This window comes from Mustela nivalis, assembly GCF_964662115.1.
Source record: "Mustela nivalis genome assembly, chromosome: 7".
Lineage (NCBI taxonomy): Eukaryota > Metazoa > Chordata > Mammalia > Carnivora > Mustelidae > Mustela > Mustela nivalis.
The window spans coordinates 13,173,995-13,200,345 of record NC_139026.1 but is presented as its reverse complement, the minus strand read 5'-3'; the positions used below and the strand labels follow the sequence as shown (position 1 = coordinate 13,200,345).

The 26,351-nt window shown below is 51.8% G+C and overlaps 1 protein-coding gene across 4 annotated transcripts in view; it reads right to left on the bottom strand.

Annotated features, from left to right (window-relative positions):
* Positions 1-26,351, bottom strand: part of LARGE1 (LARGE xylosyl- and glucuronyltransferase 1) — a 524,894-nt gene that overhangs the window by 22,076 nt on the left and 476,467 nt on the right. For all 4 annotated transcript variants that reach the window (XM_082740545.1, XM_082740542.1, XM_082740543.1 and 1 more), the window contains 2 exons: positions 18,068-18,231; positions 7,946-8,224 (listed from right to left, as the gene is read on the bottom strand). In XM_082740545.1, the coding sequence (XP_082596671.1) occupies positions 7,946-8,224; positions 18,068-18,231 (443 nt within the window). The remainder of the gene's footprint in view (positions 1-7,945; positions 8,225-18,067; positions 18,232-26,351) is intronic.

The following is a 26,351-nucleotide window of genomic DNA, read 5'->3' as shown; positions in this document are numbered from 1 at the left end:
CATGCTGGCACTGTGCTAGGTGCTGATGGTGTGTTATGGGAGGACAGTCGGTCCCCCCAAAGTCAGGAGGACAGCTCTGGGCCAGGCAGCTCGGAATCAGGTCCCACCTGGACACCCTCCGCTTGTGCTTTCAACCAAGTGACAGCTTGGTGTGTGGCGGGATGTAAGGGTTAAACAGGTCATCTCACGCAGATGCCAAGACAGTTCTCCAGTGCATGGAATGAACTTGACAAGTACAACCCACGGTGATGGCCATGGCCGTCACGGCGGTGGAGATGGGCCCATCAGGCAGTGGGATCAATAAATAGGTTAAGTGTAGAATATCTCAAATAAGCCCAGGAGAAGCGAGTTGCCCATGAGGCAAAGCCATGCCTGAGGGCAGGCTACTTCGTCTAAACCACCTTGTCTCTAATAAGAGGTTAAATGACAAGACACATGCAAAGTGCTGGTAAGAGTGCTCGGCACATAGTATGTGCTCAGTAAATGTGAAATGTTATCGAGATAGCAGAACTCAAATGATGAATTAGCCCGAGGAAATGCCACCTAGTCAGGGTTCATGGAAGGCAGCCGGTTGGCTGGGCCTGGTGTTCTCTCTACCTGGTCTTGTTCAGATTTCGGGACTCATTCAACAAGTGTTTACAGAGCAGCTGGGTGTGCCAGGGGACATCTGATGGGGGAGGGTGGCTGGCCACCATCCTGGAGGGAGCAGAATAAAACTGAAGCCTGTCATTCCTGTACACGGTCAGAATATAGTCTCCATGCAGGGTGGTATGTGTATGCCCCAGGAAGCAAAGGTGACATTTATGAAACAGAGCAGATGTTTTAAGCTTCAGGCATTGAACAAAGATGAAGATTCTGCAGGATGAGTGCAAGAGTTGGGAAGCCTGCTCAGTCTCACGGGTATGCAATGTCCCAGCTGAGAGAAGCTGTCCCTACCCTCCACCTTCGATTCCTCTGCCATTCTGGAACATTCTTCAAAAATGTCAAGAGACCTCATGCCTTTACACTTGTTAGTCCTTCAAGCGCTCCACCAACTCTCCGCCTCTTTCCGAGGTCATCCCTGGCCGCCCATGAGTCTGTGGCTCTGTATCTCTGCTCTCCATTTCTGTATTGGTAACAAGAATGGCAGCGACACGTACAGTTGAGAGTGGCCCCTAGAATGTAAACCCCATGAGCGCAGGGACCCGCCAGCTTGTCCTGCTCACGGGAGTCCCAGCAGCGCAATGTCACAGAGATGAATGAGGCACGATTCATGGCAGGGTGCCTTTGCTGTCCAGATGTGATCACATTTCATTTTTTCAGGACCTTAAGAGGGAAGAAGTAACACAACCGCCAGCTCACGAATTTAAAAAAAGTCCCAGGAAGTTAACAAAATGCTGAGTAAGGAGTACTCAGCACTGAAAGGCAGGTCTGAATGACTCCGGTGACAGCCCCGTCCCAAGGCGGCACGCTGCCTGGCATGTAACAGGCGCTCACTACATACGGTTTTCAATCAATGAACGTAAGTCTACAGCTTCTCATTTTGTAGGAAAAAAAGGCCATGATGGTGGTCTGGAGTGACCTGGCTATCCTGAAGCTGGCAGTTTGCATGGGAGGGGGTTAGGGGGGCGGGGAGGCCAGGTGAAGAGGTCCAGTTTTGAGTGTTGTGATCAGGACAGAGAATTAACTCCCGTTGAGTCCCTCCAATGCCCTTGCAGGAGGCTCTCAGGAGCCCCTTTATTAACTGAGAAGACAGAGGACCGGAGAGACTAAGTGAGTCGCCCCAAGTCACATGCTTGGTAGGCGCACCAGACCCAGGATGCAGGAGCAGTTCTGCCTCGCCCCGCCGAGTCCCACCTGACGTTTCTGGAATCGAGCGACAGCCGCACATCTACAAGCCGGTTCTTTAGAATAAACCGGCGAAGGGGTGGGGGAGAGATTTTACTGGAACTCTGCAGCTGGGTCCACACGAGTATCTGACTTCGTTATTTTCCGATTGATCCGTTTGTTTTTGCTGTAATATTAGCTGGTTGCTGAGCAACCACCAAGGGAGCGCTGATGCTGAACTGTTCGGGGAAAGCAAGTGCCCCCGCCCCGGAAGGGCAATATGATTGTTTGTGGGGGCGGGGGTCCAGGGAGAGGGCTGCCCGTCAGCCTGCTCCCATGTCCTGGGGTTTTGAGAGTGATCTGGCCCCTTCCAGAAGCGAGCAGGCTGTCCTGGGGGGCAGCCCACTTGCCCCCTCTGACACAAATATTTAACCTCGCCAGGGCCTTGGCTTGGCCACCTGTGCTAACAGTTACCTCACAGAGAGGTGTGGAACCACAGAGGTCATTTTTACAAAGCAGCTGGCACAAGTTAAGGGCTCAAAAAACTGTAACTACCGGCATTTGTGATATTATGTCCATTTTAACAGAATTTGGATATGGCATTTTGTTGGGCATCTTTGCTGGAGAAGTTGGTCTCTAGAGGGGTTCATAGACCTTGTTGGGGTCTACGACACTCATGGCAAACCATACCCGTAACCTCATCCTAGACTAACGATATACTACTGGTCACGAAGCACATCCAATTTTAGTGTTTGGATCAGAGACATACTCATCCCACTCGCTGGAAGAGAATTTTCCATAAGCCAATGGCAAGCCAACATGGTTATCCTCATATGAAAAGAACAGTGCAAGCTTCTTTGGGGCTTCTGATAGAATCCTAGTCCTTACTTGTTCTCAGAATTCTGGTGCTTAGGAATTATCTAAGTCAGAGGTCACAAACTGTTGGCACAGGATGGGGCTGGGAGGTTCTCTTCAGCCTGAAGAAATATGGGTCTGGGATTGGAGAGTGTTTTGTTTTGTTTTTAAATTACTTGTTGACTTAAAAATCAAAACACAAAAATCCAAGTATCCAGCTCCTTTCGAAAAATACGGAGACTGGGTTACCTGGGTGGCTCCATCAGTTAAGCATCCGACCCTTGGTTTCAGCTCGGGTCATGACCTCAGGCTCATGAGATCCAGGCCTGCTGTGGGCTCCATGCTCAACAGAGTTTGCTCGTCCTTGTCCCTCTCCTCCCTAGCATCCCCAGTCGCACACTCTCCCACCCTCTAAAATGTATCAATAAAATCTTAAAAAAAAGAAAGAAAAATATGAAGACCTTAGCCCTGCCACCCACTGCCCCCAAAGCTATCATGCCACATTTGGCGTGGAGAGAAGCTAAGAGCCTCAGATGGGAGCGATAGTCTCTCTAGAGACTCCTACTCAGCATTTTTTGTTGCTTTGGGCTAAGGTTCTGACCCCTCCGGGCATCTGCATTTATAACTCCTGATATAAGATCATTTCTTCACTTGATAATGAGGAAACGGGCTGAAAACAGAATTGCTGGAAGTCACACAGTTCACCACGGCACACAGCATGAGCGGGAACAGGAGTCCTGGGTCTCAGCAAGTGTCCTGTCCACTGTAACACTCAAAGTCAAGGCCATGAAAGCCTGCTCTGTCAAGGAAGGACATGGACACAGCAGAGCAGGAGGCGGCCGGCGTGAGAGGCGGGCCAAAGCAGGCCGGATTTCAGGGTGCGGACTTTGCCAAGAAGAGTCAGGTGGCAGCATTTGGGAGAGATTCCCACCTTCCCTTTCAAAGTCCACACACCTCTGCAGACAGTTCCTGACTTCAGCTGCCGAGTCTCCCACTGGTCCATCTACCTGCCAACCTTCTGCTTCCGACCCTGCATCAGACCCTCCCTGCCTCTTGCCTGGATCAGCACAACAGTCCCCTCGTTTCTCCCCCTTGCTCCGGCCCTGCTGAGAGTCTGCTCCTTCGCAAAGCAACTACAATCATCTTCCCAAAAGGAACATCTGATCTGCCGATTCTCCTGGGGCTCCTCTACGGCTCTCCTGCCTCACGGAGCCCACACTCCCCTATATATTTATCAGGAGTCCTGCGGGACCCACGCCAGCTGACATTTCTGTCCACATCGTCTCTCGCGGCTCTCTCCATCAAGGCCCCGGCCACCCTGCACCTCTGGAACGGACAGCTGCTTCCGCCTGGAACATGCCACCTCTACTGGCCAACTCCAACTCAGCCTCCACTTGGATCTGTCTTCTTCAGGGCATCCCTTCTTCTCACTCCCAACCCCACCCCCAGACTAGGTGGATCCCACTGGGAAGGGACACCCCCCGCCCCATTGCAGAACCTAAAGAATGTGCATCTTTACTGAACTGTCATTACTGCTGGTCTGTAAGCACTGGAATTCGCCAGTCCTATCTCTGCGGTTCACAGATACGGCGGCAACGAGTAGCAGGTGCCTTATAAAAGTTTACCCACTAGGGGCACCTGGGTGGCTCAGTGAGTTAAGCCTCTGCCTTCGGCTCAGGTCATGATCTCAGGGTACTGGGATCGAGGCCCGCATCAGGCTCTCTGCTCAGCAGGAAGCCCGCTTCTCCTTCTCTCTCTGCCTGCCTCTCTGCCTACTTGTGATCTCTGTCTGTCAAATAAATAAATAAAATCTTAAAAAAAAAAAGAAGAAGCCCTCCTATCTATTAAAAATAAAAAAGAAAAGAAAGAAAAGTTTACCCACTAGATGAAAGAAAAGACGAATGGGTACTAAGGATCGGACAGAAGAAGAATCAGGAAAGTTACAAGGTCTGTTCGTTCTAGATAAGCAAGTCAGGGCAAGTCAGGGCTTCTGGTCTGTTTCCACATGTGTACTTTACAAAGACTGGACAATACACCTTGACACCCCCAAGATCAAATAACCACACTAAAAAATAGGCAAAACACACGAATAGATATTTCTCCGAAGAAACATCCAGAGGACCAACAGACACATGAAACGATGCTCACCATTGGGGAAATGCAAATCAAAACCACAATGAGATGTCATCACACACCTGTCAGAATGGCTAAAATCAACAACACAAGAAGAAACAGGTGCTGGAGAGAATGCGGAAAAAGGGGGAACCTTGTGCCCTGTTAGGTGAGAATGCAAGCTGGTGCAGCCACTCTGGAAAACAGCATGGAGGTTCCTCTGAAAGTTAAAACAGAGCTACCCTACGACCCAGCAATCGCACTACTGGGTATTTACCTCCCAAATACAAAATCACTAGTTCAAAGGGATACAGGTCCCCTGATATTTACAGCTGCATTATTTACAACAACCAAGTGATGGAAGCAGCCCAAGTGTCCATCAAGAGATCAACAGATAAAGAAGTTATGGTGTGTATATACAGTGGAATACTACTCAGCCATAAAAAGAGTGAGATCTTGCCATTTGCAGCGGTCTGGACGGAGCTAGAGGGTACCACGCTAAGCAAAGTCAGTCAGTCAGTGAAAGACAGACCGTATGATTTCATTCATGTGCAATTCAAGAAACCAAACAAATGAGCAAAGTTAAACACAAACAGAGAGAGAGATTTCAAGAAATCGACTCTGAACTGTAAGAGAATGGACTGCTGGTTACCGGGGGGTGGGGGAGGTGGGGGGGTGGGGAGGGATGGATGAAACAGGCGATGGGGATGAAGGAGGGTCCCTGCCGTGATGAGCGCCAGGAGACATATGGAAGTGCTGAGTCACTATGTCATACACCTGAACTAATATGACACCGTAGGTTAATGATACAGGAATTATAATGAAAAACTTAAAAAAAAAAAGACTGCACAAGATCTTTTCTTCCCAGGCAAGGTAGGGTCTCTGGACTTCTGTAGGGACTGTGAAGAGCAGTAGTGTTCTGGGAGCAATGTGCAATGTTTCGAACCCCCCGAGGGGAACCGCGCACCCTCCTGTAACAAGGGGCAAAGGCCGACCAAGCCCCCGGTGAGTCTGTGTTAAGAACATGTTAATTACCGGCATCGCTGGTTAGCTCCTCCTCAGTAAGGTCTTGATTAGAGATTAATAGCATCTTTGATCAATAAAACATAGGACTAGAACATAGAAACAATCTGTTCCTGTGTGATGTTTTTTTACAACATTAGACCCAGGAGGTAAAATAATAAAAGAGGGCTTGGACGTGGGGTTCAGACCACAGACTCTGAGGAGAGGGCTGGTTCACCGCCAACTCCTTGGAAGGAAGGCCCCTCGGGGGCTCCTACAGAAGAGCCCCTTAAGTGGGGAGGCCTGGGCCTCGGTTTGATCCTCAAGCCTCTCTTTTCTTGGTGGAGGGTGGCCCCCACCATTTGTTCCTTTGGGAACCCCCTCCCATCCTTGCATGGGGACTCCCAGAGCTTGTGATGCTGCAGGCTGTGGGGGCTTGGGAATCTCCAGGAATCAGGTGCCAAAAGCACAGTCTGGCCACACGGGGGCACCCTCACCACACACACTGGCATTCCAACGCCCCGCTGCAGCGGGAGCAGGAGTTGGAGGACAGATCGCTGGCCAGAGCCCTGTGACCACACCAGGAGTTGGGGCAGCGCAGGCCATGCTCTTTGGGAAGACACTTCCCATCCTCCCTGACCAAGAAGCATGCTGCCCCAACGTCATGGACGAGAGAGGCTGCAAGGGGCTCCTCCTGCTCACAGGGCAGGGACTGGAGTTAGGAAATCCCAAGATAACCCTGGAAAGAGGCCCGGTGCCAAAATGTGGACAGAGATGCACGCTGCTTTCCCTTGCTCCGAGGAGCAGGGCGGGGAGGGACTTAAATGGCACCTGTGCTGTAGCTTTGGGACAAAAGGTTTAAACTCTTTGGGAGGAGGATCTTTTTTAAGAGTGAGAGCAACAGAGACAGTAAGAGAAAGACTGAGAGACACAGACACACAGACACACACACGCAAAGGGAGGGAGGGCAAGAGAGCGGGAGAGAAAGAATGTTACTCCTGCGCTGTGGGGAGTAACCCCAGAGCAGCCAGGCAAGTACGGAGCTGGGTGCCTGCGGGCCAGGACTCTGCTTCCACTCCTGGAGCAAAGCCGTGGGGACTTGAGTGGGGGGCTCTGCTGCTCCGGGCCTCGCTGTTGCCCACAGTAAAAGGGGGAGCCCTGCCTGCCTTCTGGGACTGATGTGTGGCTCCGGCAGGATGATTAATAAGCACAAATCACCTCTCCCAGTACCGGGATCCAGGCGAGCACCACCGGCAGCAGAGAGAATTCAGGCCGACAGATGCCAGCAATAAAGGATGGGGGTAGGGGAAGCCTGACCATTTACAGTTCGAGTTACAACTTGTGACTTTAGTTTAGCCACATGGGGACTTCCGGGCTGCATGGATTCAGCAGTCCCTCTCAGCCCAGACTGGTTGTTGAACCATAACAAATGCTACTCCCCACACAGCCATCCGGCCTTCCACGCGCAAAATGTCTTGTCCAGCCGCTGGACGCCGGCCCCGCCACGTCAGCAGAGCTGGGACCGGTCACTGGAGAGTCACCGAGGCCACCGGGATGGCGACTCAGCCCACAGCCCTGCAGTCGGACTGGCTGAGCCCGGCCCCTACGTGAGTCTGTGTGTAACTGTGAGCTCACAGCCCCACACACTCCCATCCGGGAAACGAGGACCATCATAGCGCATGGCCCAGGGCCCGCGGGGGGTGGGAACGAACTCCTGCTAGTCGGGCACTCAGAACCGTGCCTGGCACGCAGAAGGCACTTCAATATAAACGCTGGCCTTCACTGTCACATTGCTTTGTTTTACAGAATAGGCAGTGATCTTTCTAGAATGGTTAGATGCAGGTCATCTGATCCAAAACCGGGAGAGGGACGACATGTTTCCCTAGCAGCTAGAGAGCATTAGACCAGGAGCGGAAGAGCCGCGTCTGAGGCCACACGCAGCTTCTAACTTTTCGGTATGCAAAGTGGGGTTCTGGCCTGTTAGTCAGGAAAACAAGGACACCAGATTGCCCAATGGCCCTGCCGAACCCGGCGGGCAGCGCTCTCTCTCTGGGTGGATGCAGACGGGTCCCCTCCCCGCCCTCCCCAACCGGGTCCCCGCTGCCCCATCTTTAAGAGGGAAGACAGGGACAGGAGGACGATCCCGAGCCAGCGTCCCCTGGGCCCTCACCTGAGGTACTCATAGAGCCCATACATGGGCAGGAAGTCGATGTCAGACAGGAACATGTAGGGCGTGCCCACGTGCTTCATGGCCACGTTGCGCAGCAGGTTCACGGGGTAGAACTGGCCCTCCTTGTACACGATGTGGTAGGCCACATTGTGGCGGCTCATGAGCACCTCGGAGCCCTGCGCGTAGCGGAGGAACTGCTGGGCCTCGGCGTCCGACAGGTAGAGGGCCAGGCTGATGGGTCCCTCCCAGTGCTTGCAGATGGCCTCGAGCATCTGGAGCCTGCAGGAGACAGGAAAGCTGAGCCAGCCGTGGGGACCCGGGCCACGCGAGATGCACCCAGCCTCCCAGGGTGGACGCCACTGCCACGCACACCTGGTCAGCCCCCTCCAAGTCCAAGTCCCTGCTCCAACATCCATCCATCACTGCGTGCCGGGGGCCAATCCCCAAAGCTCAGTTCCTTTATCTCTGAAATCGGTGTAAGCACTTACCTGGCTGGTTCTTGTTTTATCTGCTTCCAGATGAAGGTGGGGTACCGACAGAGTCGCATCCCACGGGAAGCCTTCTCCTCTCAGACTCCTCTTTGCACCGGGGTGGGGATGATTACATTAACGGATGTGAGGGTCCCCTCCCGGGTCACAACACCTAATGCCTCTCCTCCTCTCTCAGCAAAGACATAAAGCCCCTGCAGGGCTCTGCTAAGGCAGCAACCAGCCACAGAAGATCTAACCCAACCAAGGCCCTACGTTACAAGAAGCATTAAAACACGAGCGATGGTAACTATGATCATCAGCTCATTAACGGTGCACCGGACCCTTTCCAGGACTCCCCCAACAACCCGGTGCCCGGCTGTCATTTCCCTCGTTTCCCTGGTGGAGAAACTGGGGAGCCAGATGTCCGGTCAGCTTGGATCCCTGGACGGGGACCAGACCTGTACAGATGAGCACAAAGACGGGGCCTTGGAGACAGTGAGAAGAAACACACGCTGGGCGTTTGGCACGGTCACTGGGGACAAAAGTGCGCCCGGCGTGATGCTATCTTCATTTGTCACAGCCCTTTCGGCCCCAGGGTCCCGGCCAATTTTGCGAGGCTCTAGGACAGGCATCGTGCCAAGGATTATGGCGGGGGGAGAAGAAGAAAAAAAAAAAAGGTGCTTCCCATGGAGAGGATTCTACAAAAATGCTTCAATAGAAAATCTATTAAGATTTTTTTTTTTTTTCCTCCAAAGGCATTAGAAGTGCCTGACAGATCGGATCTATGGTTAAGAAACAGCAAAAGCCTATTTCAATTTTTCCCCTGCCCAGCAAGAGGTACACAATCAGCGGTCTCCTGGTAGGAATGCCCACTTTATTCGGACAATTACCAGGAAATAGATTCCATGCATTTCCCTGCTTCTAAACAAAAGAAAAACGGGCACACCTATCTTCTGTCAATGGCTTTCTCGATGGACTTTCAGAGATTCCTCTCAGTAATTCTGTGATTTGCTCTTGCCAGGAGTTGCTTCCTCTTTCATGAAGGAGGTTTAAGATGTTCATCAGGGGAAAATGCCCTCCATGTCTCCTACTTTATAACACGTACTAATCAAATTGACCGGAGCCAGTTCTCTAAGAGGCTGTCTGCCTTCTCTACAAGGAGTGCTTTCCCTGGAGTCCGCGTGCGGCTTCTGCCGCAGGCCCGGGTCTCTGCCGGGCTCCACGGATCTGGGGTTCTGAGTGGTCCCATCTGCTCCTCACTGTCACGGTCTGTGAAATGGGGGGACTGTGCGTTCGGAAGGGACAGCTGCTCGTACAAATCCTTTGAGTGCTGGGCAGTGAAAGGTAAGAATGACTTTGAACGCGTGGCTGTAAGAGCTCCCAGGTGGGAGGCACGCGTGTCCGGCGGGAAGAGAGGCCAGTTCCCACGGTGGGGCCCCCGCTGCCTGGGATTCTGAGTCTGTGTCTGAGTTTTCTGAGAGGGAAGCAAGGGAAGCAAGCTTTTCCTCCAAGCTCTTCCAAGGGCATAGCGTGAGAACAGAGACACAGATACCGATGATTCTCAGGTGCCTCTGATGCGGCAAATATCATGACCACGTGGGCTTTCCCAGAAATGGGGCCAGATGTCCCGTGGAACCTTCACGAACCACAAGTAAGGGTGACCCAGCTGCTCCTGCCGGGCTGCCACCAGCCCCAAGCTTTCTGACCTCTCTTTCCTCAAAACCAAGCTTCCCGCCGGGACCTGAACAACAGCGACAGACTGAGGTTTCTCGTAATGAGGACAACATATACAAATGGGAGGGCGACAGCGTGCATCCCTACCACCTCTCTGCCGCTTGGAGGCTGCCGTGCCGGCTGCATTTCCACTGTTACCGGTCAACATTCACGCTGACTCCATGAACTTGAGATTCTCGTCACTGGGTTCCGGGTAAGGAAGCTCGAGGAGGTGAAGGGACTTCTTTCAAGTCACGTAGCTACTCAGCGGGGCAGCTGGATTGACACCACGTCTGGCCGATCCCCCCATGCCCAGACCCCAGACCGGTATTCCGTATGAACTACAGGGCAGCCTGGGATAAGTGTCCCCAAGGATCTTGTCTCTGCTGCCCGTTTCCCCAGACATGAATGTGTTCTTCCCTCGGGTCAGCTTCTGTGCCTTCCTTCCTACTCCTCCTCCTCAGTCTCTCTGCGGAACTGGCTCCAAGACCCGCCCTTCTCTTAACCCCTTTCCTGGCTGTGTCTCCCCACACCTGTGCCCTAAGGTCATCCTGTGTGGCTCCTTCCATGGGCAGTCCTGGGCTGAGTCGCTCTCTGGTCTCTTACACCGGACAATAACGTATGCCGCACAGCAAGGACGGGGGACAAGGGGCAGGGTTTCAAGAGACAAAGGTTAATCCTCAAAGGACGGAATTTTCAGTTTGGAAAGAACTGTAGAGGTTTTCTTGGTCGGATGATGCCATCGGGATAATGAAAAAGCTCAGCCTTGGAGCGGGGCACGGCTTGTTGAAGAGCACTAGGTGACTGAGTGCTAGTACCCACGGTCCCAACCCACAGACCCATGCTCCTCTCTGAGTCCCCGGAGGGCCCACGATAGCTTCATGCTGCCCAGAGATGGGCAAAGGCTCCAGAAGGGCCAAAGAGATGTCAGAAAGGTCTAGACAGGAGCCAGCGTTACCCCAGGGAGTTCTGCTGAGCCAGGAAGGCTCGGGCACTCTGGCTAGGGACAAGGGATCGGGCAGGGAGGCAGCCGAGTCAGAAACCTACAAGACTGGGTCGGAAGGAATTCCAGAAGGCCCGTCGGCCTCTGCTGGGATGGGGAGCTCCCTCCCTACAAGGGAGTTGATGAGAGCAAGGCGGGTTGCATGGTATGGAGGTGCAACGGTGGGCTCTTGGGGCAGAGAGAACTGGGTTTGAACTCTGAGCTGTGTCTGCATCCCCGAGCAAGAGATGACGGTTCTTCGGGCTTCCATTTCTATGCATGCACAGCGTGGACAGTAATAACTCCGTAGATGACAAAATGGCTACAAATCACTCCTCTCTCTCAGTCTACAGCCTCTGTGGATACCCCCCTGCTGGTTCTGGGATGGCCATGTGACCTGCTTCACACAGGACACAAACAGGTGTTAAACGGTACTCATGTTGGGGGAGGGGAGCTTGCCCCTGCTGACAAGCCCATTTAACTAAGCTTCTCTATAAAGTGTCGGGCACAAAGCGAGCTATGCAGCCGGTACTCAACATATGGCAGCCGTAACTCCTTCCCTAGGTTCTAGTTCTGCCTTTCAAACATGCACGCATCCCACAGATACTTGTTACGTATCTACGATGTGCAGGTGTATGTGCTGGGTCCTGGGACGAACGAAAAAGACAAGGTTCCTGAACTTCTGGAGCTTCCTTCTGGTGGAGGGAAAAGACACAGATCCACCCGTGACATGTTCTGAGGGGGCGGAGGGCTAAAAAGGCGGGCGGAACAGGAAGCAGGGAGGAGGAACCCCGAGGGCTGGCTGGGGAAGGCCATGTCCCAAATTTGAGACTTGGATATAAGAAGAAGGACCCAGCCCAGAGGAAGTCTGGGCAAGACGCTTTCCAAGGAGACAGAGCAGTCCTTGGGGAAACTGAGTATAGCACGTTCAAGCAAGAACAGAGGGAAGACAAGGCGAGTGAGAAGGGGCAGAAGGACAGAAGATGTTGGGGAGCAGGAAGGCCATAGTGGACCGCTGTAGTACCATTCTTTTTTTTTTTTTTTTTTGACACACAGAGATCACAAGTAGGCAGAGAGGCAGACAGAGAGGGTGGGGGTGGGGAGCAGGCTCCCTGCTGAGCAGAGAGCCCAATGTGAGACTTGATCCCAGGACCCGGGATCATGACCTGAGCTGAAGGCAGAGGCTTTAACCCACTGAGCCACCCAGGCGCCCTAGCCGTAATACCATTCTAACTGCAATGAGAAATCACTGGAGAATTTTAAAGATGGTGACCTTAGATTCAGACGGTCCCCAGCTTATGATGGGTTGACTTAACAATTTTTCAGCTTTACGACGGTGCGAAAGTGATGTGCATTCTGGAGACACCGCGCTTTGTGTTTTGCAATTGCGTTTCTCCCCCAGGCCATCCGTATGCAGGCGGGACGCTCCCTCGTGATGCCGGTCAGTCCCGGGATCACAGGGCTCAACAACAGATACACCAACCATCACGTTGCCCCCAGACAGCCGTTCTGTTTCTCACTTTCTGTAAAGCATTCCATAAATTGTGTGAGATGGTCAACATTTTGTTATAAAACAGGCTTTGTGTTGAGATGATTTTCCCAGCTGGAGGGCGATGTAAGTGTTCTGAGCACGTTTAAGGTTGGCGAGGCTAAGCCAGGATGCTTGGTAGGTTAGGAGCATTAAGTGTATTTTTGACTTGTGTATTTTCAGCCGATGATAGGTGTATTGGGCTATAACCCCACCCACTGTAAGTCAAGGAAAATCGAGTTTTAGAAGATCACTGGGCTGTTACATGGAGAATAAGTTCCCTGTCACTCTCTAGAACGGTGCTTTTCCAAACTGAAGCACGCCCAAGGTCACTCCAGCACTGATTCCCAAGGTCCCCGTTGGCTAGGGCTGGGTGGGACCAAGAATTTGAATTTCTAAGACGCTCCTGTGTGATCTGAAGCGTGGGCCCCATGACCCCTCCACTCACAGAAAACAGAGCCCATCAGCCACTTGAGTCTCTCGAGTTGCACTTTGTCAAAGGAATGCAGGAGAGCAAGAGCCCCTCTGCCAGGTGGCAAGGACGCTGTGACCCAGAGCCCCCCTGGCCAGCCCCCCCGCCCCCCGTCCCTATCAACTGTTCTCAGCAGCTGCTGGGATGGGAGCGCTGTCTCCCACGTGCTGGGGGAGGATCCAGCTCCGCGGTCCTTTTTTCTGAACAGAATTCTAGAAAGAGCCAGGCACGGGAGCCCGCACACGGGCTCCCCTAATTCTTTGTGGCATTCATGCAGGGCCTACTTCTGACTCAAAGGTTTACAAACACACCCGAAATGTTTCTTCAATTAAAAATCAATCCAACAGGCACCAGTCAGCCTGCCGCACTGTAATTGGACGTGTAGGATGGGGCGGAAGGTGGAATTCCTACCGTCTCCACCAGCCCTTGTGGTAGGGCTCAATGATTTTTTATTATGTCCCGCTAAGCCACTCTCGTTAGGGTGTGGAAGTCCCTGGGCTCTCTGGGGTATTGTCCGGATGGCGATACTTGTCACAGTGCGTTAGGGGGGGGAACTGTGTGCCTGCCACGCTGGGGACGTGTGCGGTTTGAAGCGAAGGCCTCTGTGCTTATCGTCCGTGGCAGATGGGAGAGCGGCCAGGGTTTTCTCTGAAGTGGGTTGGGACGGAAGGTCCTGCCGAGGGTCCTGCAGCCCTGGCCGGCTGGGAGGATGCTTCCAGTCGCACCAGGAGGCGGGGCTCTGTTTTGCCCCAATAAAAGGATCTTTATTGATGGCAACTGTATACATGGATTTGGGATGTTATTAAGTTAAAAACCTTTCTAATTGCTGTGCATTCCAGATTGCAAATTCCATAGCTAGCACAGAGATTAAAAGCAGCAAGGGAAGGGAACCGAGAATATGTTGAAGACTTACCACTCGCTGGCACTTTAGAACTCTAATTTTATAAAAACCCAGACACCGATCTGTGACCCAGATGGTATCATTGCCACTTCACAGGTAAGTCAGATGAGGCTCAAGAGGCCTGAGTAACTAGCCCCAAATCCACACAGCGAGGAAGCGGTGCCGCCAGACTTTGAATCCAGATTTTTTTTTCTTTCTTTCCTATATCGCTTTCCCTCTCCTAAATACCGACCATGTGCGGTCAAGGTTTTCAGATCTGTACCTATTCGCTGAATGCAAATACGTACCAAGGGCTTTCCCAGACCGCTTCTCATTTGACCTGATCAGGACGCTAGGGGGCAAATAGGTTTTAACTCTCGGTATGAGGAGAAAGATAACCAAAGGTGTTAGTGACTTGCCCAAGATCACCAGCCAAGGAGGAAGGGAGCCAGAGGAATTTGAACCCAGAGCTCTCTGTGATTCTAGTGGCCTTTTGTACCACAAATATGAAGATTTGGGCCAACGGTGCTATGACACGATAGGGAGCCTTGGACTGTATGTTGGGGCTCAGTCCCAGCTATGCATGAACTTTTCTGGTCATGACAACAACCTTGGGGGGAGCCACTGTCGTTGCCATTCCCGGATTATGAGATGAGGAAACCAAGGCTTGGAGAGTTGATCTGCCCGAAGGTCAAAGCCAAGAAGTGGCAGAGCCATCAAGACCCCACAGTGCCTGACTCCAGGGTCCAAGTTATTCAATGTCAGGGCACCTGATTCTGATTAGAAAGTATGTCGGATTTGTCTCTTTCACTTTCTCCTGAGTTTGGAGGTATCCACTGGCCACTAACCCTGATTCAGCGTTATCTTGTTAATAAACGAAACATACAAACAAGAGGCGTGAACGGGGCCAAGGAAAACCAGGGGTGCTCTAAGAGGTGAGAAGCTGGAATTATCTGGAACTCACTCATCTGCGCAGACTATAATCTCTGAGCTTCAGATAACCCATTTCGAGGGGTCTGAGGGGCACTTGCACTGCTGCCTGGAGAACAGGAGACTAATCTCAACCATGAGTCAGCATGAATCTCAAGGACCGGATTTTATTTTCATTTGAAATGGCATAGAGGGGAAGGGAAGAGAAATGGGAAGAGAGGTCTGATACGGCCAGGTCACTGGCTCAAGTGCTGCTCGGGGGCGGGGGGGGGCGGGGAGTGTCTGCACCCGAACCGAAGCCTGGGTGAGAGGTCAAAGGGACACAGAAGTTTAGGGGTGACTCCGGGCTCTGGTCTAGCTCAGTCCTTTATGGAGCCTCACTGATGAGTCTGAACTGGTGGGGGGCTATCCGCCCTGGTTTCCCCACTGCACTCTGTAATCCCATCTGTCCCCCTCTTTCTCCCCCATGCCTTAAGCTGTAACCATACCAGAGCCTGTGTGTTCCCAGCAGGCCGGGGTGGGGGGGGGGCTCTTTGTTCCCTGAATATGCTGCATGCTTCCTGTTCTCTCCCTGTGTGCTTCCTACCGACTGTCTACTGAGCCTCCAATACAATGCTGCAACATCTCCCCTTGGACCCACTCCCTGTCTCTCCCTTTCTCCACCGCCCAGCAGGGCTGGGGGCTCCTCCCACAGCATCTGTCTAGAGTAAGAACCTGTTACCTGTCTGTGGCAGGCTGCATTCCAAGGTAGCCCTCACAACGGCTGCCCGGTGGCATGCACACCCGTCCAACCCCACCCTTGAGTGTGAGCCGGACCCGGGAATGGGACGGAATGCGGCTCCCGTGGATCACGGGATAGAACAGACTGCAGAGAGTTTCCCACTGGCTTTGAAGAGGGAAGCTGCTGTGCCGTCAGAGGACCACATGGCAAAGACCTAAGGATGGCCTCCTGTTGCTCAAAAAGACCCCAGCCACCAGGCAGCGAGGAACCGGGGACCTCGGTCCTACAACTGAATTCTGCCAAAAGCCGAGTGAGCTTAGCGGAGGCCCCTGACTCCCGTGAGATCACAGCCCCCAGCCAACACCTTGATGGTAGTCCTGGGAGCTGAGCCGGAGACCCTGCTAGCACTCCGCCAGACTCTGGACACCCCCCAAACTGCAAGATACCGAAGTTATTGAACCTACTAAATCTGTGGCAATCTGTTCTGCTCCAGCAGACAACTAATACACCGAGTCATGAAGACGCTTTCTCTACTCCTTGAAGGCAAAAGCAGGGTTTTCTTATAAATATCCCCAGCCTCACAAGAGCCCGGCACACTACAGTTATAGATGCTCACACAGTAGTTCCAGAGTGGTCACGTGAATGCTGGCGATCCGGAACCCGAGGCCCCAAGAAGAGAAAGACTTTGCCTGAGGTCACACGGCAGGTTAGGTCAGGGCTGGTGCGGGACAGCTCTGGGTTTTTCCCTTTCAACCCAGCTCATCTCTGCCTGCTACCTGTTACGTTCTCCAAGTTCTCTGTGTTTCTGCACAGGAGTCCTGAGGCCTACGAACCTCCAGGAAACCCCCAGCCCATGGAGCCATTGAGTTCCGCAAGCGTCTGCCAACGCACAGTGGGACCCGCAAGGCGTGGAGTCTGCTTCCGTTGGCCATGCTCTGTGTGACTCATTCCTGGATGTCTCTGGACGCAAGGTTCCACGCACTCTTCCCAGCTCCCAGACCCCTTTCTGCAAGTGAACCTTTTCGTGTCCGAGGACTTGCTCCCGCACTGGTTTGCCCATGCCTTAATCACCCCCCGCAAATAACGAGCATTTGCTGAACACTTAACAAGCATGCCGGGTACCGCTCTCAGCACGCCACAGGCACGGACCCGTGCGGTTCCAGAAACAGGCCCCTGCAGGTGCAGCCAGAGGCTGGACAGGCATCTCTGAGATGACTCTAAGCAAGAATGAGCCCATCAGATTCCCTAATTGTGGGAGCGGACAGGGAACGGTAGGAAGGAAACTGGGGGTAGGGAGCCCCTGTGGGCCATGTGTCAAAGAGAAAGCCGGTGGGCCGAGGTGGTAGGGAGACACCCAGGACACCAGGTATGGAAAAGTACAGCCCGGAGTGAGTGACCTTGGGGCTTTGAATCCATGCACCCCTGGCAGTGAGAGAGATGGTTTCAAAAACATAAATTGGATCATATAAATTTGTGTAAATGTCTTCAATAGCTTCTCACCACATTGAGAATAAAATCCAAATGTTTTGGTGGGTTTCAAATGTTCTATAATCTTCATCTCATGCCATGTCCCTGCTACTATGCCTCAGCATACTTCTACCATGTTTCTGAATGTGCGAGCCCCCTCCTACCACAGGGCCTTTACACTTGCTATTTTACCAACCCAGAATTGTTTTTGTTTTTCTCAGCAATTCACATTCCTGACTCCTTTTCTCCTCCTTTAGGTCTCTGCAGAAATGTCCCCTCCTTAGGTTTCCCCTGACCACATCTCCCAAGGAAGGTCCTTCTCTTGACATTGTTATTTTCAGTCTCAGTTCCTTCCAAAGTACTTATCACAGTTACTATCATTTTACTCAACTATCTATTTGCTGTTCATACCGCTATACTCATGTTCTTAACTCTGGCTGCATATTCCCAGTGTGAAACAATGCAAGGTCTCCACCACACAAATGTTCTTACTTAACTGGTCTGCAATGGAGCTCGAAGGTGAATTTGTTTTAAGACCCCCCACGTGATTCAGTATGTCCCAGGCCAAGGTGGACAATCAATGCACTAGACTGTCGGCCCCATAAGGACAGGGATCTCATCAGTACTTCCAAATAAAGGTCTGGTGGATGTTTGTCGCATCAATACAGTAAGAAAAAGAAACTAATTGCTTTCCCGCAGTGATAGTGATTCCAGAATATGTGTCTCCCTATAATACCCCCCTTTTCCTTGAGGTAGTCTGAGTAGAGCTCTATTCTTTAGAATCAATTCTTTTATTCTCAAAACCACCACCCTCACCAGAAGACAAGAGCCCTTGTTTTCAGGGCTAGAGAGGAGTATGACCCAAGCCTACGGCTGTCAGGCCATCTCTCCTTTTTCCCCTTGACTGGGTGTAGAGCTGCAGGGTGGGGCTGTGGGGAGGTTAGGACCCGTCGGCCTACCTGTCCATGGAGAGCTGAGCGACCAGGGTGACATCCGTGTTGTCCGAAGCAGGCTCATACTCATAGTGCAGGAAGTACAGGTGGGTTCGGTGGACAGTGAACCGCTCTCGCCGGAACTCATAACACAGGTCGTCCTCATCAAGCTCAGAGAGCTGCTTCTGGAGCTGAAATGTAGGAGAAGGGGGTATGGGACCAAGAAGGGACGCCCCAAGGAGCCAGGAGCCTGCCCTTGTCTGAGTCAGTTATTCATTGGACATTGTTGATGGGTCAAACGTGGGAGAACAGGATCACTGGTTTTAGTTTCTTCTGCATTTAATTTTAAAAAGGCAGGGGCAGTTGCCCTCTCTATCTGAGAAGCAAGCTTCCTCTGAGCTGAGAATGATGGTGGTCACCATTGACAAATATGTAAGCAACCACAAACTCCTTAAAAACAAACAAGAAAACACTTTGGTAGGTGACCCAGTACAATTCCACATAACAGGGAACAGAGTACCAAAATCCAAATGGAGCCTTTGCATGAGTTCTCTCTCCCATCTAGAACTACAGACGTCAATCTCTGCACCAGGTATTGAAGAGAAAGACTAAACCAACCCATAAACAAAATGTAAAGATCTGTTCCTTTCATTTCATCCGAGTTTTGGCATCCACTCTTCCTTCTTGTTTCTAACTCTTGGGAAGTCCTGCTCTCTTAATCTGCCTGAAGAAGTTCTTTACATAGCTCTACCTGCCTTCCTACCCCAACCAGTGCAAGAGCTGGATAACCTGTCAGCAGGGAACTGAGGACTTAGCATCTGACACGGGCAGACGCAGATGCACAATATCCAGATCTGAGGATGTACAGCTGCCCGATACACAACCATGTCATGCCAACCCCACCATACCCTCCCAGGCAGGGGTGACTGGGCTGGTTTCATAGATGAAGATTTGCAGTGAAACAGTAAAAGAACTTCAATAGGAAAAGAAATGAGATCAGTGGATGTGTGGGAGCAGAGGGGATAGACTAGGGAGAAGCAGGAGAGAACTTTTTTGGGGGATGGAAAAGTTCTAGGTCATGGTTCCAGTGATGGTTCCATGGGTATACATTTCTGAGAAGTCAACAAACTATACACTTAGAATGGGTGAATTTATTATATGCAAACTGTATTTCAGCTGAATTTGCCAAAGGTCCTATGGCTCGTTCTAATATTTTTTCTATGACATCAGCCTAGTCCATTACACGACGGCAGATAGCTGGATGTAGATTACAGTTTTCATGGTTAGAGCTACTCACGTAACTGAGGGTAACAGAGCAGTTTTCCAAGAAGAAGGTGTATGCATATTTTAAATCCCCAAGCCAACAGTGTAGTAAACAAGAATTATATTAACTCACTTCTGTATGATCCTGTCTCAGCGAAAACCACTGTCTTTGTAGATAAAGCTAGATTAAGCTATGGCCTTATTTGTCAAGCACGTTACTGTGTTAATCCCTTTGACTCTTGACTCTTGACCCCCTCCCACATCTCTACTCTGTCGTGAGACTTGCTTTGGCAAATAAAATGGTAGGGAAGCAACATTGCCTCATAGTGAGACTAAGCTTCAAGAAGAACCATGAGAAAATGCCTGGGTGGCCTGTTGGAAGACGAGACACACCTGGAGGCGAGCAGAAACTCTGCAATTGCCCCAGGTGCGGGAGCAAGCCGGGCGAAGCTCAGCACGCCTGCCTCCTCAATGAACACTTCTCATTGAATCCCACTGAGGTTTTACAGTATTGGAGCCATAGATAATCGATGGGTGGGGGGTGTCACTGGTATTTGTGCAGGGAGTTTTTCATAATGTGCCCTGTCCCACAGATTCCCCGAACAGTTAGCCTCCTGGGCCCCAGCCCACTAAATGCTGGTAGCGTTCTCCAGAAAGCCTTGTACAACTCCAAATATACCCACCTACTTCCAAATGCTGCTGGGGTAAGGAGGGGGGACCTGTGGAGGTCCAGTGATCGAGGAGATGTTCTTGCCCATTATGAAGATTTTTTAACATGGTTAACTCCGTTGCAATCAGGGAGACTTTTCAGTTTTTGAAGTTCAAGTCCTGGCCTATTTGACAACTCCCATTATGCCAATGGTGTGACTCATGTAAGGCCAGGAAACTGCAGTTTTCATTCCATTTAACATTCTAGGAGCCAAACAACCCCTTCTGACCTGCGGGATCAAACCCAGATCCTTGCTGACAATCACACCCTCTCTCTCTGACCCAGCGCCCCCACTCCCCCCGTGTCTTCCGTATTTGCGCCAGCGATCTCTCTGCTCCCCGAACCCGCCTTTCCCTCCTTTCCTCTGCGACTCTGTACACTTCTTCCCTCTCGACGTCCCTCCCTCCCCTCACCCGCTCTTCTCCACCAGGACACTTTCTATTTACCTTTCAAGACTCAGCCTGGATGACACCGAGTCCGTCTCTGACACCTCTGCTAACCGTGCCGGCTACAGCGGGTCCACTTCTCCTGACTCAAGAGCCCTCAATTCCTAACTCCGCTAAAGCACTTGTCAGTTCGAACTCAAATTATTTCAGGGCAACTTTCCTGGAGACACGGTGACACTTTACCATCGCCCCTAGCACCGTGCCCACGGCATGACAGATGCTTAATATTCATGTGCTGTGAACAGGAGAAATACCTACGTGAAGACTGTGACCATTGAAAGGCCTGCCTGATTTTCCTTCCGTATCCTCTAATGTTATGCATGGAGGCTGATCATCCTTAAGCCTATTATCTGCTCCTGTATTTGCAGTTCAAGGGTCTGTGATGGCTGAAAACGTGCTGGACAGCAACCAAGCACGTGGCCGGCAAGGTGCAAGGTACACGTGACCTCTTTCCTTGGAGCCCTCCAGTGGGGCAGGTGCAGCCACATTTGACAGCTGAAAAGCAGCCTCAAGATTTTGAGGTCACTCAGGGAGGTCGAACTGGGGTCTGTGCCTCTACCACCGAGCTACCTCTCCGGGAAAGATGCTCATTCAGTCTCGGGTCAAGAAGCACACGCAGCACCGTGGCTGAGGTCATAGGTTCTATCCCACTCTCGTCTGTACAGTCTTGGGCGAGCAGGTGAGGTGCTTAACCCTTCTGAGCTTCAGCTTCCTCAGGTGTAAAATGGGGATGATAACAGAACGACCCAGGGGGCTGTCGGAGGATGCCGAGAGATCCTGCACGGGCGGACTATGGTGTTTGGCTTAAAGACACAGCAGACGTCATCTGTGGCCACAGCGGTTATCAGAGTTAGGGAGGGGAGGCACCTGGAAGGATGCTTTCCTTCTTTTCCTTCTTTCTTCCCTCCCTCCTTCCTCCTTCCTTTATTTTTTTTTTAAGATTTTATTTATTTATTTGAGAGACAGAATGCACATAAGCAACATGAGAGGCCGGAAGAGGGAGAGGCAGAAACAGATTCCCCACTGAGCGGCAAGCCCGATGCCAGACTCGACCCCAGGACCCTGGGATCATGACCTGAGCTGAAGGCAGACGCTTAACGAGCAAGACACCCAGGGGTCCCTGGACAGCTGCTTTCTGACCTCAGCTGCCACCTGGAGGAGACAGTCGGGCGAGGGCAGGGAAGGCAGGAGCTCACTGAGCCTGGATCGCGTTTCTGTCTCACGAGTGTTGGACACACTCCCCACATCCTCCTCCTCGAGGAACCCAAATATACCTAGAAACCACAATGTCTCCCTGTAATGGGAAACTCAACCAACTCATACCCTCCTTCCCTTTCGCCCACACTGCAAAAGAACACTCGCAATTATTCCCTTTCAGAGCATAAACATCTGCAAAGCTCTTTGCAAAAGCGGGGTTGTTTCAGCGGGGTGGGGGGTGGTTTCATTTGTGTGCTGTTTTTAAGGTGACAGGAGTGCGTGGCTTTGGTTCAGGGAAGCCGGGGGTGGGGACATGTGAAGATGGGTATGGAAGTGTGCGTGGAGGGGGCGCTTTTCTTCGATGAGCCTTGAAAGAGTAGGTATCCTCCTCATGGGAGAGGGGGAATCGGTGGCCAGAACATGAGAAATGCATCTGTGTGTGCAGGGGTTTCTCTCTATATATGCAGGCACATACCCTTGAGTCCGGAAAAAACAACGTTCCAAGGTAAAGAGCTCCGAGAGCCCTTTTCTGAAAGGCACCCGTATACAGTGGGCTCCTCAAGGCAGGAGCTGTATCCTAGTCATCTCTCAATTTCCTGTACCTAGAACATCTAGAGCACCCTGTGCCCTGGTGTGCCCACCAGGCCCCTACCAGATGTCCTCACAGCCATGTCCTCGTGTTAAAAAAGGAAGAGTGACCAATGAAAGTGCTTCCACAATGCCCAGAGCATGGCCCGACCTGGTCGGGAGGGTCGATCAGCAGTCCTGGGGATAAGTAGCCTCTAGAAACTTCCAGGTACCAATGCTGTGGTTCAGTGCCATCCACATCCCTAGGTCACCTGTGGCCATCACAGCGCTGAAGGGGAAGGGTCTGGGGAACACTGTGTCTAGCAACCACACCGGGTATCCTGGCAAACACATCAGCTATGATGTCCGACATAGGATGTCAAAATCCATGGCACCCTGGATCAGACGCCTTCCTTGAGTTTAGTGTTACAATCATTCTCAACGTGACGGTTTGTCCCTTCGCTCAGCTGATTCGGATATAGCGCCCGCTCTGTGCCAGGTGCGGTGCTAAGTGCATTCAGGTGGGTTGCTTGATTAATTTAATCCCTCAGCACACACACCTCTGTTTTATAAAGGAGGAAACTGAGGCTCAGAGGGTTTGAGTAATCTGCCGGTTACACGGCTAGGGAGAAGCAGTTCCGGACTGAGAAGCCAGCCTTGGGACCTCACACCACGGGCATCTTTGCAGTGAGGGGACTCCGCTCCTCGGGATGGATGCAAGGATCAAAGAGACAGTGGAAGGCATAACGCTCCATGATAAAGCAGCCCATAAAAATGCATCTGCCGTAAGATCCCGATACAGCAAAGACACAAACAAACAAAAAGCCACATAGAAAAGAGACCAAAGGGAACACATTACAATGTTAACAAAGCTTTTCTCTGACTGGCGGGTTCACAGATGAATTTTATTGGCTCCTTTCTACTTTTCTGTCCTTAACGAGTTCCCTGCAATTTGCTCAAAGGAGCTAATGTGTGTAGAAGTGTTTTGCAAACTGTAAAGTGCTACGCAAAACCCAAGCGATGTTATGATTACATGATGTACCTTTTCAAATTCTAAATTAGGATTTCTTCGTGCTGGCTGCCAAGGCTGATGTTATCTCAGGGGGAGGGCTGAAGCCTCCTTAAAAAAACGAGCCCCCCTTCCCCCCTAGAGTATGGGTGATGTCTCCGGGGAGATGCTGAGTGGGAGGGAGAGCTTTCATTACCGGGCTGAACTCCACGGCACTCCATACTGTGGCCACGGGGGGAGCGGTAGGCTCCTGAGAAGCAAGTCACAGAAACAAAAGACAGATTTCTCCTGAGATAAAATGCATTTGCTAAATTGCTTCTTTGGGCAGCCAGCTGAGGCACAGGGAGATTTGGACTCCAGGGAAAATGGCCCTTTAAGCAGTTTGCATTTATTTCTTCCCATCCTTAAGGACAGTGGCCTGGATTGACCTCTGAGCTGTCGGAGTTGATGGCTGGTCACGCCGGAGGATTCAGAGGGGCTGGAAGCACGTCCCTGGCTCCGGCCCAGTAAACTTCTGTTCAAAGTCAGGAAAAACTACGGAGAGAGGTTATGGGGAAAACCGGAAATGGAGACCGGATCCCTCCGACACTCACTCTCCATGTGACCTTAGCAAGTCATTTCTCCGATTGCTAAGACAAGGGGTTTGGGTTTCCGAAAAGATCCCTCAAGGATCAAATACCCCACTAGGGTCAGGGTACATGCTGGGAGCTTTGCAAGCATTTTCTCCTTAAATATTCACACTAACGCTGCGGCTTAGGGACAGCAGTCTGCCTTGTTTACAGATGAAAGCATTCATCATCTGAAAGGTTTAGCCACTTGTTCAAGGTCACACGATGAGCGAACAGAGCTACTACCTCCACCTGTATCTCCCCTCATTCTTGTATGAGACCAAGTCACTACAGTGCCTTCTTAATCAATCTCTGGGGCTCTTTCCAGGTCTAATGCTAGATGGTTCTATGTCTACAGGGGACTGAATGCATGTGTCCTCCCCAGTGATGGGGACCTTCTGCATGTACCAAGATTCATGGTCTCTTCTCTTCCTGGGAGCACAGCCAGGCTGCCTTCCCAACCTTCCTGCATGGCCAAGGCTGGTCAGTGGAATCTGGGCAGCTTCTCACTACTACAGGCCCCACTTTCAAGGCAGATTCACGCACACTCCTCTCTGTTAGCCAGAACAAGGGCATCTGGGGATGGAGTCCAAGGCTCCCTGGAGGGCAGAGCCACAAGATGAAAGGAGTCTGGGCCACTGAACCTGGAGAAAAGCCACCTGCCAATCAGAAACGCCCATTTGGACTTATGTGAATAATAACCCTTCCAGCATGCTGAGCCCATTTTAAATTGCTTGTGCTACTTTAACACACCTACTTGCCTCTTCTAGCCGGTGAATGATGAAGACAGGGTACAACAGACCAAGCAAGGCGTCGACTCCTTCTTAAGATACCTCTCCTTCTGATGCCTCAGCAGCAGGGGTGGAAGTATCTGGTGGGTACAGCAACACTCCAGAATCCTGCTTGAGACTTCCTACATTTACTTTCAGTTTTCTGTCGCCTTGATGCCCAGGACTTCATCTGTTCCTCCCACTATCTGAATGAGACAGGCAGGGCTGCCCTAGTGCCCTCAGCTGATTTGCTCAGAGAAGCTGGGACTCGAACGCACCTCTCCTGAAACCCACCTCAGCGCTCTTCCCTGTGGTTTTCCGGGGAGCAGGTGAGCTGCTTTATTAAACCACCCGGACAGGTATGTGCTAGGATTGGGGAATGAACCGCAGGTTCTACATTTAAACTGTTCATCTGGTCTGGGGTGGGGGAGACAAAGAAGCAAGTCAGCAAGGACAATACTGAAGCCTGCGCGGCACGGTCCCTGACACCAACATATTCGTAACACCAACAAGACTTAATGACGGCGGGGAGGGAGGCAGGTGCTGTGTGTCACACTGTCCCGCCTCATTTAGTCTTCACTGAACCCACTCAGACAGGACTAGTTGTGGTTCCCACTTTACAGAGAGGAAAACTGACGCACAAAGAGTCTAAGTAAATGGCCGGAATTCCGAACTCTCATATTCAGTAATGCTTAGATGTTCCATGTGGCAGTCCTGCTCCCAGAGCCGCCGTCCTCTTCTTAGACACTGCGCAAGGTGCTGGCTCGTGGAGGACAAGTTTGCCTGAAGAAGAGGGCAGGGGGCTGCTGCAGGCAAAAGCACACGAAGGGGAAGCACCTGGCGTGTGTGGACGGATTACGACCCGAGCCTAGGGGTGTGAAGGAGGGATGTGTGCAAGCTGGAGCTGAAACAAAGCAGACAGGCCACGCTGGTGTGCCCGTAGCCTGGACACATCCCCTGAGTGGCCTGACTGCATGGCTCCTCCCTTTATCCTCGCCCCTGGCCCCCCAAGCCAAGGCTGTGCTCCTTCAGGCTCTAGAACTTAACCACGCCCGTGCAGGGCCCCTGGAGCCGGGGGCTCTGCTGCCCGCCGTGTGATTGAAGAACGGGTGACATGCAGCCCACACGTGAGAACAATAACGCATTCTGCTTTTTCTCTGAGGTTTCTCCGGGATACAGCTGTTTCCACAGGGCCATCTGGTCCCCATGCCGGAACGTGTTTCTAGAGTCGGCTTCTATATGTCTTATTTTTAACTTCTAATTGAGCCACAGGGACGCTGTGGTCTTTTTGTCTGGATGGTGCTGGTACCAGGAAACGTGCCGTGCAGGCTGCCCAAAACCCGTGTTGGATGAGGGAGTCTGAAACCCTCTTTCCAGAGGCAAGGGGGAACCACAGAGCAGCTGAAGGGAAGGGGACAGGACAAGCTTACTGGCCAACTCTTAGAACCAGGCACCCTAGGATGGGCGGCACTCCGCACGCCTTAACCCCTCAACTCTCATGACAGTCTGGACTGGGCTTACTCACTGACCATTTGACAGATGACACTACTGAGGCCATGGGAAGGAGCGTTATGCCTGTAGTCCTAGATCTAGTCCTCGGGCCAGGTGTTCTGATGTCGTGGACCGGGATCTTTCCAGCACTCCACAGATGCTTCAAGGAAAGGACTTAGAATAATTCATGTGTTCACCCAAATTCACTGAGCGCCTAGCAGGTGCCAGGCCATCTTTTATGGGCATGGAGA